The 11,441-nt window shown below is 47.3% G+C and overlaps 1 protein-coding gene across 2 annotated transcripts; it reads left to right on the forward strand.

The window, feature by feature from the left end:
* The first annotated feature begins 463 nt into the window (after positions 1–463).
* On the forward strand, positions 464–2,351 carry LOC100282648 (uncharacterized). Of its 2 annotated transcripts, NM_001371873.1 has the most exons (5): positions 469–491; positions 581–688; positions 941–977; positions 1,060–1,432; positions 1,527–2,350. In NM_001371873.1, the coding sequence occupies exons 2-5, from the start codon at positions 634–636 to the stop codon at positions 1,974–1,976; spliced, it is 915 nt and encodes a 304-aa protein (NP_001358802.1). In that variant the 5' UTR covers positions 469–491; positions 581–633; the 3' UTR covers positions 1,977–2,350. The 2 variants fall into 2 exon arrangements, with proteins under 2 accessions (NP_001358803.1, NP_001358802.1); NM_001371874.1 differs by having other exon boundaries at positions 464–688; positions 1,527–2,351.
* Positions 2,352–11,441: the final 9,090 nt, after the last annotated feature.

Genomic DNA, 11,441 nt, shown 5'->3' on the forward strand with positions numbered 1-11,441 from the left:
TACAAAGCGTGAGGGGGCCGTTACGGCAAGTAGCAGGGTCCGGGCAGGCGCCTCACGTACTGCGCCGCATCCATGCCCAACGCAACAGACGGCCAGGAATGGCGGAGCTTGGGCCGGACGCCGCCTCTGGCGTTTGACATGTCACGGGGGCGTTACGACGAACGGAAGCAGCAGCTAGCAGGGCAAGCTGCCTGAGCCACCACACCAGCCAATGCAACGTGTACGCGCAAGCACAAACCAAAAACGAGATGGCCTCCAGCAAAATAATAATAATAATAATAATAATAATAATACCAGCTAGCAGCTGGGCTTACGTGCTGCGCGACAAGTCATTGTGTAATCATATAGACCTAACGGGCCCACCCTCACTTGTTGAGCTCTCTTCCTCTTCCACACCTCTCCCCGTCTCCTCCCTATATATAGGACGCCCCTGCTGTCTCCAAGGTCCCCAAGAGCCCAAGAAGGCAGCTAGCTGAGAGCCTCCAGCTCAGGTAGTGAGCGAGCTCCTCTCTGCCCCTGGCCTCTTCTTCGTTCATTCTTGTCCACTCGAGGACTGCCCGTTTGACGACTGCTCGATCAGTGTGCTAGCTAGCTAGAGCAAGAGAAGGGCTGTAAGCGAGGAGATCGATCGAGATGGCTTTCCTCAACATGGAGCAGCAGACCTGGGCCTTCACCTTTGGTATCCTAGGTATACATTCATTCTGCTGCATTGTTTCCTTCTGGCTCCCATGCCCTTGGAGATAAATGGATCCGCCGAAAGCCAAACTTTTAGTGCCGGTGGTTAGCCCAAACAAAGGAAGCAGAGCCGTCATGCGTCATACATGCTACATGCATGTACCTTCACGAGAACCGTACCGTGCAACGGCGCGTGTATATGATATGAGGACTTCAACCAATTAAGCAATTTATTATTAATTGACTGCTTTGCTTTGCTTTGCAGGTAACATAGTCTCACTGATGGTGTTTCTTTCACCGCTGTAAGTAGCTCTCTGCGGCCTTTTACCTCTTACTTGTTGCCTTTTAATTAACCTATAACCTCATCACAAGTCGTTTCTGCAGGCCGACGTTCTACCGCGTGTACCGCAACAAGTCGACGGAGGGGTTCCAGTCGACGCCGTACGTGGTGACGCTCTTCAGCTGCATGCTGTGGATCTTGTACGCCCTGCTCAAGCCCGGCGCCGAGCTGCTGGTCACCATCAACGGCGTGGGCTGCGTCGTCGAGACCGTGTACCTGGCCATGTACCTGGTGTACGCGCCCAAGGCCGCCCGGGTGCTGGCGGCCAAGATGCTGCTGGGGCTCAACGTCGCCGTCTTCGGCCTCGTCGCGCTCGTCACCATGCTTCTCTCCGACGCCGGCCTCCGCGTGCACGTGCTCGGCTGGATCTGCGTCAGCGTCTCGCTCAGCGTCTTCGCCGCGCCGCTCAGCATAATGGTTTCATTCTTCTGTTGCCTTTTGGTTTCCTTTGTCTGTTATTAGTTAAATGGTTTGTAATCGTTCAATAAACTAACTACCTGCTTGCTTGCAGCGGCAGGTGATCCGGACCAAGAGCGTGGAGTTCATGCCTATCTCGCTCTCCTTCTTCCTGGTGCTCAGCGCGGTGGTCTGGTTCGCGTACGGCGCGCTGAAGAAGGACGTGTTCGTGGCGTTCCCCAACGTGCTGGGCTTCGTCTTCGGCCTCGCGCAGATGGCGCTGTACATGGCGTACAGGAAGCCCGCGGCGGCGCTGGTGATAATACCGGAGCAGTCCAAGGAGGAGGTGGCCGAGGGCAAGGCAAGCTGCGGCGGCGCCGAGGTGCACCCCATCGACATCGCGGAGGTCCACGACCTGCAGACCGTGGTCGTCGACGTAGACGTGGAGCCTGTCACCTACGCCGCTGCGTCCGGTATGGTCGACGGCAGTGTCGGAAGGCCTAGGGCGCCGGAGGAGCTGGTGATCAAGCCCGACATGGTCACCGTCATTGCGGCGGAGGCGTAGGTTGGTTAAGTAGTAGCAGAGTGAGTCGATATCGATCTGCCTACCTACAGTACAGCCGCGGCGGCCAGATGTACTGGCAGCGTTCATGCAGGCTCGTTGACTTGACCGGTCGAGATGGTTGGAGTAGCCGGGCCGAGTAGCCCAGACGTACTGGCCTGTGTCATGAACCGGCAAGCTGATAACGCGAGCGAGAGGGACGTTGGTTCATCACATTCAGAAGACGGCAAGCTGATAGTTTCTGTCTCTAGGTCTCTCTGTGTGTGTGTGTCTGTAATCGACTCCATCAGCTTGCCGCCTTTCCTGTCCTATTCTGATTGTTTTCATCCATTGATGCCGTCGTCGCAGTAATAAACTTGGAACGAACGATTCCACACTACTAGCTTATTTTCCGTTTCGCCGTGTGTTCATGGCGGTTTTGTGCAAACCACACCGTGGCCCCGTCAAACTTCTCATGCACCCACCGAGACTTTCGTCTCCACGGGCACGACTAGGCCTGGGAATGGGTCAATATCCAGCCCTAACCACACTCCAATCCTAGAAGACTAATAAGAAGTTGACTCGTCCCTACCTAAATCCAAAATACCTACCTAAATCTAAATAATTTGCTGCAGCTCAATTCCAATTGATTTTAAAACCTTGTCATCCTAATCCGCACCGATCCTTTTAAAACCCATGGGCCAATCCACATTAGCAATCCAAGGGCCCTCACAAACAAGCAAACACCTCCAGTGACTAACGAATCAGCACAAATCTATGAGCTCACGCTGTCCTCATGGGCGCATGACACAAATAGTTAAACAAGCTAGCAGGTAGATTGTGCTACTTATTAATAGCCTGAGTAGCTAATAGCAGACGGGTTGTCCATGCAAATTATCCATACAGTGTTGCGGTCAAAATATAATCTTATCCATGCAAATTGTGCTATCTAAAAATCAAATTATTACAAACTATCAATGATTTTGTCTCAGATTTTTTTGACATCACAAATTGTCCATACAAATTATTCGTACAACACTGTGTGTTGTTGTGTTTCCTGCTCAAACTATTTAGAATCCATAAAGGTGTGCCATCTCTTTTTCTTCCTGCAAGATGTTGAGCATTGTTCGGCACCAAATTGAGGTACGGACAGTCCGGCCCTGAGGCCGGACGGTCCGCGCCTGTGGGCCGGACGGTCCGCGCGTGCGCAGAGCAGTTTAGGGTTCTGAGTTTTGTGCTACGGTTGTTAGCTAAATTCGCGGAATTCGCTCGGAAAGTAGTTTGTAAAGGGTCCAGCCCCCCTCCTCTATAAATAGAGAGGTATACGGCTGATTTGAACAATCAATCGAACCTACAATCAATACAATTTACATTATATCCTAGGAGTAGTTCTAGTCTAATTTAGGTTTAGGCTCTCGATCTCCAATTTCTCCGCTTCTCTTCGACTCTACGTCGATTAGAAGAGTCTAGGTCGGTCTACCTGAGCCTAGACATAACCTAGGATCTCCTCTCCCCGACGGGGTCCCTCCCGGGAGCGAGATCCAGGCCGCCGCCGGCGATCTTTCGCCGCCCCTGCGTACGCGCGGACCGTCCGGCCCCAGGGCGCGGATCGTCCGGCTGTCAAGCAGGAACCCTAGTCTCAAACCAGGCCGCGAACCGTCCGGCACCAGGCTGTGGACCGTCCGCCCCTGCGCAGTGAGCACCGCCACCGGTTCTTATTGAGTATTTGGCGCCCGAAAAAGGTGTCAACATACTTTTTGGCGACTCCGCTGGGGAAGCAAATATAGACTCATCAAATCGGCCCTCAATGGCCGGTTCAAGGGATAGCTCTGATATTTCCCCAAGCAACATCATAGAGCCGACTTGGGAGACCTTGCCAGCTGACGAACAGCTCCAGTTCGAGGAGCACAAGGAGCAAATGATCCAGGAGGCAAAAGCAAAGTTCTTGGCCAACTTCAAAGTGGATAGGAACAACAAGGTCGTCTGACATCGGGCGACGGATCCGGCTTCGCTCCAACCCACACCAGATATCCCCAATGTAAGTAATACTAACGAGCTACAATCTCTTAGGAATTATGTAGATGAACAACATGAACAAATGCAAAATATCATAGGGGATATGCAAAACGACTATAGGAGACTAGTACGTGCATTTGACAAATCTAGTATTGCAAATTTTCCTTCGCACGAGGTTGAATTAGGGGATAACATGCGTAATACATCGGTTATAGGTTGTCGCAACCAGTCACAACCCCTTTATGGGATGCCGATGGACACATACCCTGAGCAACCGCAAATCGGCAGTAAATCAGCCGATCTGCACATGCCCGGACCGTCCGCACGTGAGCGCGGACCGTCCGGGCCAGCCACGGTCGGGCCCATTTTTAATGAGTTACCCTGACATGCACCCGAGCCACAACATACGACACATAATTTAAACTACCCAGTCGAACCGTCCGCATACAACAACGGACAGTCCGCATATAATCACGGACGGTTTGGGCCAATGTTCGGACAGTCCATGCATGACCTTTTTGAGGAGGATTGTTACCTGAATCCTCACCCGTCCCAGCAACACTTCTCATCACACTATGCAATGCATTAGCCCATTAATTCAAAATCCAGAGCCCAGGAAAGGTTTCCGGCCCCACCTAGAAGGCCGGAAAGGAACGATCAAACCTATGAGCCATATAGGGCGAATGACAATGCACCACGTAACTCAAACCAATGGGGGGAAAGACAACATGCTAATGTCCAGCCAACCCCACCTATGTTTGACCAGAGAGCCGGTGGTCTCGCACCGGCTGCCATTGATATAGTGAGGGAGGAAATAGCCGGGGCGTTCCGAGATAAGCTCGGAGTAAGCATGGTACCTGGGGGCAATCATATCAGAAACCTTATGACAGCCGATTTGATCACCACCCATACCCCCAGGGAACCAGGATACCCGAATTTGCAAAATTTTCGGGTGACCAAAGAAAAAACACGCGCGAACATATAGGCCAGTTCTTAGCACAATTAGGAGAATTGGCCGACACGGAAGCATTTTGTGTACGTTTATTTTCATTATCTTTAACAGGAACCGCGTTCGCGTGGTACGCCACTTTACCTCCTAATTCTATTTCATCATGGGGGGATTTAGAACAAAAATTTCATGACCACTTTTTCTCCGGTGACTATGAGTTAGATTTGGTAGACTTAGTGGCCCTGCGGCAGGGGAAGGATGAATCGGTTAATGAATATATCCGGAGGTTTCGAGATACAAGAAACCGATGCTTCCAAATACATTTAGCAGAAAAACAGCTAGCAGGACTAGCCTTTAATGGACTGCGATATTATTTAAAAGAAAGATTAGAAGACATCCAATTTTTCACGTTAGCACAATTACACCAGAGAGCTTTGGCCTGTGAAAGCCGAAGCAAAGAGACTGCCAAAACCATTCGTCACAATGTCCATATAGTAGAGTGCGACCAAAGTAGCTTGGACGACGAATCAACAGAAATATATGTTGCTGAAATGGTTTGGCCAAAGCAGGCCAAATCTTTGGCTTGTTCTTCCTTACAGCCGGTTCAAAAGAAACGACAAGAGGAGGTCAAGTTTACATTTAATGTTGGTAAATGTGATAAAATATTTGATGAGTTACTCAAAAATGGCAACATTAAAATAAATCACACTGTTCCATCCGCCGACGAGCTAAAACGTCGTGCATACTGCAAGTGGCATAACTCATTTTCTCATGCCACTAATGATTGTAATGTATTCCGTCGACAGATTCAATCAGCCATTAACGAAGGACGATTGAAATTTCAGGAAATGCAGGTGGACACGGAGCCCTTTCCGATGAACATGATCGACTTTGAGGGCAAGAAAGTACTGACTCGACCAAACACAGCCGATGAAGGCAAAGGCAAAGGCAAAGAGATAGTCATCGGCAATGCAAGAGAGGCCGGTGGGAATCATAAAATTTCTTGCAGGAAAGTGGTGGCCGAGAAGACTCCTGATGGAGGGGAGACCCTGAGGGTGACCATCACAGCCTCTAGCACTGGGGGGCAAGCGCAGACAGGGAGACAGGTGCGGGAACTCATGCTGCGCATCACGGACAGTCTGCCATCCAGACGCGGACGGTCCGACGCTTCTCCGGATGGTCCGGGGAACTCCAGCGGACGGTCCGGCCATGCTCAGGACTCGCAGCGCCACGTACCTTCAAACCACGACGACCAGAGATAGGTACATGGAAAACAAATACATTTAAAGCAGCTGGTCGGCTGGTCAAGTCTGGCTCGACTTTTGATCAATTGTTGTCTAAATACGTGAAAAAGAAGGCCGACCCCAGTGACCGGCCAACAAAGCGACCCTGCTCACCCATTCATGAGCGACGTCAGGTCAGGCCGATTGGACCACCCCACCAATCGGAAGAAATGAAAGGTCATATTGTACAATTGAGACCTAACATACCGACATGGACACCTCCACCCCCTTATCCGCATATGTCATATCCATACACATATTTACCTCCACCATATGTCCCAAATCAAATGTGGGGCATGCCACCATATCCATTTGGGATGCCACAGTACCCCGCCTAGGGGGCACCTCAAACATCTGTTTTTGACAGGTTGGCACCACCAGTACAAGACCGATTGAGCACCGCTCAACCCGATCACTAGGCATAGACCCAATTGGATTGCCGGACTAATCGGCCTCCAAGGCCGACCAATTCGGCAGGGGGGCATATGCCTGCGTCAACTGAAAGAACAACAAAGAAGGACATTATCAAAATAGGTACAACAGATGTCGTCATACAAAAAGAAAGTGAAGGGCCGATGATTTTTGGTGAATCAGCCAATACAACCAAAAAAGAAGATACGACTACCATCAAAACAGCCGATCCAAAATACTCCATGCCTCGATGGTGCCCAGCGGGATTGACACGGTCCCAAAAGCGAAAATTACAGCGCCTAAGAGCAAAGGAGAGCCAGGAGAAGGAGGCGAAAAAGATATTCAATGACACACATCCACTATACCCGCCACCACAAAAGAAATGGAGACCAAAGGCCGTTGAGGAAAAACAAACGGCCACAAAAATAGAAAATAAAACAACAACTTGTGCAGCACCCTGCAGGTATGGCAGATAGCCTGGCCAACAAGGCCGGACAAACTGCACCAGGCGTGGACCGTCCGCCCCCGAAGTCCGGACCATCCGCACCACACCAGTAAGCCTCCAACAACATGCCAACATCAATGGAAGAGGACGACCTGCTGGGAGAAGACCTGGTCGACTACGAGGCTTCTCCAGAACGCCCAGGTATGGATGTAAATGTTATTACATTTTCCGTCGATTCTACTATTGTCGGCGACGATGAACCTGTTGTTGCCTAGTTTGATTTTGGTCCTAAAGAAGTTTCCTTTACTAAACCAAAGGAATCGGTAAATCATTTAAAGTCGCTCTTCGTGCGCAGTCACATTGATGGGATACCGATTGCTAAGATGTTGGTAGATGGAGGGGCGGCTGTAAATCTAATGCCTTATTCATTATACAGAAAATTAGGTAAACAAGATGACGAACTTGTCAAGACCAACATGACCCTCAACGGTGTTAGAACTGATAGTTCGATCAAAGCCAGGGGAGTCACGTCCGTTGAATTAACCATCGGGACTAAGACCCTTGCTGCTGCATTCTTCGTCGCTGATGTAGAAGGAAATTACAGTTTAATCCTAGGCAGAGATTGGATTCATGCCAATCAATGTACACCTTCTACATTACATCAAATGTTAATACAATGGGTAGGCGATGATGTAGAACAAGTACATGCTGATGTATCGGCCTGCATCGCTGTGGCCGATGCCCCTGTACTCTGGACTTATGAGACTGCTACATGTCTCACAGGAGTAGATTTTTCTGATTATCAATTCATAAGTATAGATAAGAAAGGTTTCATTCCTGTAATGCTAGAGCCGATGGAGAATCGGCTAAATCCTAAACAAAGTTTAAATGATGAATACACACAAAGTTCATGAGTCTTTGGTCACAGACAGTTCAGCTTCTAAGACCGGATGGTCTGGTCTTTCACAAAACGGTTCAGACTTTAAGACCAAACATCTATCGCAGCGAAAAGACAGTATTACGGATGATCCGGTCCCCGAGACCGGAAAGTCCACCGTCACACAAAGATCATCTAATTCCTCTGTGGGGGACATGATAGAGGAATTCAGAGATCTTGATAAACTAGGACAGGGGTTTACATCGGCCGATCCTTTGGAGGAGATTGACATAGGAGATGGTAAAACTACAAGGCCGACTTTTGTAAACAAGACCCTGGAGACCGATCCTAGAAATGAGATGATCGGTCTATTGAAGGAATATTCAGATTGCTTTGCTTGGAATTACACTGAGATGCCTGGATTAAGCCGAGAGATCGTAGAGCATCGGCTGCCTATTAAATCTGGTTTCAGACCTTTCAAGCAGAAAGCTAGAACATTTCGTCCAGGTCTTCTCCCACGCATCAAGGACGAAATCCACCGGCTGCTAGAAGCTGATTTTATCAGACCTTGCAGATACGCAGAGTGGGTCTCCAATATTGTGCCGGTGGAGAAGGAGTCAGGTAAGCTTAGAGTGTGCATTGATTTTCGTAATTTAAATAGAGCAACTCCTAAAGATGAGTATCCCATGCATATAGCCAACACGTTAATCAATAATGCCTCAGGAAACAAAATTATTAGCTTTCTTGATGGTAATGCCGGATATAATCAGATTTTCATGGCCGAAGAAGATGCGTCTAAAACGGCCTTTATATATCCAGGCTTCATTGGTTTATTTGAATGGGTTGTCATGACATTTGGTCTAAAAAATGATGGTGCTACTTATCAGAGGGCTATGAATTTGATCTTCCATGAGCTGTTGGGAAACACTGTGAAAGTTTACATTGATGACATTGTAGTCAAATCGGCTGAGTTTAATTCTCATATAGCTGATTTGCGCAAAGCCTTTGATAAAATGTGTCAGTATGGTTTGAAAATGAACCCACGTAAATGTGCTTTTGGAGTGTCAGCTGGTAAGTTTTTAGGATTTGTCATCCATGAACATGGTATAGAGATAGACCCTAACCGAATCAAGTCTATTCGGAACGTGGGACCTCCGACCTATAAGGTCGAAGTGCAGAAGTTTCTCGGCAAGGTGAATTATTTATGAAGGTTTATTTCTAACCTAGCCGGGAAGATTGATGCCTTCACCCCTATCCTTCGGTTTAAGAATGATGTCGAGTTCGCTTGTGGGCAGAACAACAAGAAGCATTTGATCTCATTAAAAAATACTTGTCTTTGGCTCCCGTATTAAAAGCACCGCGAGCAGGAGTACCATTCCGATTATACATTGCAGCTGAATATAAGGTCATTGGGGCTGTTCTGACATAAGAAACTGAGGGAAAGATGCATGTGGTGACATATCTAAGATGGAGGTTGGTAGATGCTGAAACAAGGTACACTTTTATTGAGAAGTTATGCTTATGCTTGTTTTATGCATGCACCAAGTGTAGATGTTATTTACTATCTAGTCATTGCATTGTTTCTGGTCAAGCTGATGTGATCAAATACATGTTGCATAACCTAATTATGAGTGGTAGAATTGGTAAGTGAGCTTATGCACTCATAGAATATGACATGGCCTATGAACCATTGAAATCTATGAAAGGCCAAGTCGTAGCGGATTTTATTATAGAACATCAGATTAATGATATTCATAAACTAGACATGTCATACCTCACTATTACTCCTTGGACTTTATATTTTGATGGATCGGTTTGCAATGAAGGGCAAGGAATTGGCATCGTACTTGTTTCACCAAGTAATGTCTCCTTCGACTTCTCTAGCCGATTGAAAACTTATTGCACTAATAATCAAGCCGAATATGAGGCCCTCTTATTCGGCTTGGAACTTTTAAATTGTATGGGAGTAAAACATGTGAAGGCATTTGGTGATTCTCAGCTGGTCGTCCAACAAGTGTTAGAAGAATATCATTGCTTTGATGGTACTCTGAATAGTTACCTTGAAAAATGTTGGAGCATAATCCATTCTTTTGACGAATTCAGTATTCAGCATATTTCTAGAGTAGAGAATCATAGAGCTAACAATTTGGCACAAGATGCATCAGGTTATCGGATAAAGTGAGGGAGATTTCACAACACTGAAAATCTGATAACCGGTGTAGGGCCAATTCCCCAGGTTGCGGACCGTCCGCGTCGAGACGCCGGACCGTCCGGGGTTACCAGAAATGTTCTCTTAATTGAATCGGCTGATAATGAAGCCGATGCAAGTGATTGGAGGACACCTATACTTAATTATTTACGAAATCCAAATGTCAGGACAGATAAGAACATTCGGCGTACAACTTTCAAGTATGTCTTGATGAGTGATGAACTCTACCGCCGAACAGTCAACGACGTCCTGCTTAAGTGCTTGGGCCCAGATGATGCTATATTGGCCATGGCCGAAGTACATGAAGGAATTTGTGGTCCCCACCAATCGGCTCCAAAGATGAAATGGCTCTTGCGAATGTCTGGTTTTTATTGGCCTAACATGATAGCTGATTGTTTCAAGTACTACAAGGGTTACCAAGTGTATCAAAAATTCGGCGACCTACAGTTGGTCCCTGCAGCCGAATTACATCCTATCATCAAGCCTTGGCCTTTCAGAGGATGGGGATTAGACTTTATTGGATAAATTCATCCTTCATCATCAAAGGGGCATCGGTTCGTGTTAGTTGCCACTGACTATTTTACCAAATGGACTGAAGCTGTTGCTCTGAAGAACATGACACACAAGGAGGTAATTGAGTTCATAACTGAGCATATTATTCATAGATTCGGCATTCCCCAGACCTTGACTACAGATCAAGGGACTTCTTTTATGTCAAAGGAGGTACGTGAGTTTGCTGAATTATATAGAATTAAGCTGCTTAATTCATCTCCATATTATGCTCAGGCCAATGGACAGGCCGAGTCTAGTAATAGGACATTGATTAATTTGATAAAAAAGAAGATATCTGATAATCCTAAACATTGGCATAAGATTTTGTCCGAAGCTTTATGGGCTCATAGAATATCTAAACATAGTGCTACTAAAGTATCTCCTTTTGAGCTTGTTTATAGGCAGGAAGCAGTGTTGCCTGTGGAAATAAGTTTGAATGCTGTGAGGTTCGCCAGACAAAATGATCTAACCGTCACTGATTATTATAATTCAATGATGGATAATATTGATGAGGTGACCGACAAGAGGGTGATAGCTTTGGGAGCAATAGAAAAGGACAAGATCATGGTAGCCAGGGCCTACAACAAGAAGGTCAAAGCAAAATCATTTCAAGTAGGGGACCTCGTATGGAAGACCATCCTGGCTCTAAAGAATAAAGACCGAAAGTTCGGGAAATGGTCGCCAAGCTGGGAGGGTCCTTATAAAGTAAAACCGGTGATGTCTGGTAACGCCTATTTACTACAAACA

Source organism: Zea mays, chromosome 4, assembly GCF_902167145.1.
Source record: "Zea mays cultivar B73 chromosome 4, Zm-B73-REFERENCE-NAM-5.0, whole genome shotgun sequence".
Classification (NCBI taxonomy): Eukaryota; Viridiplantae; Streptophyta; class Magnoliopsida; order Poales; family Poaceae; genus Zea; species Zea mays.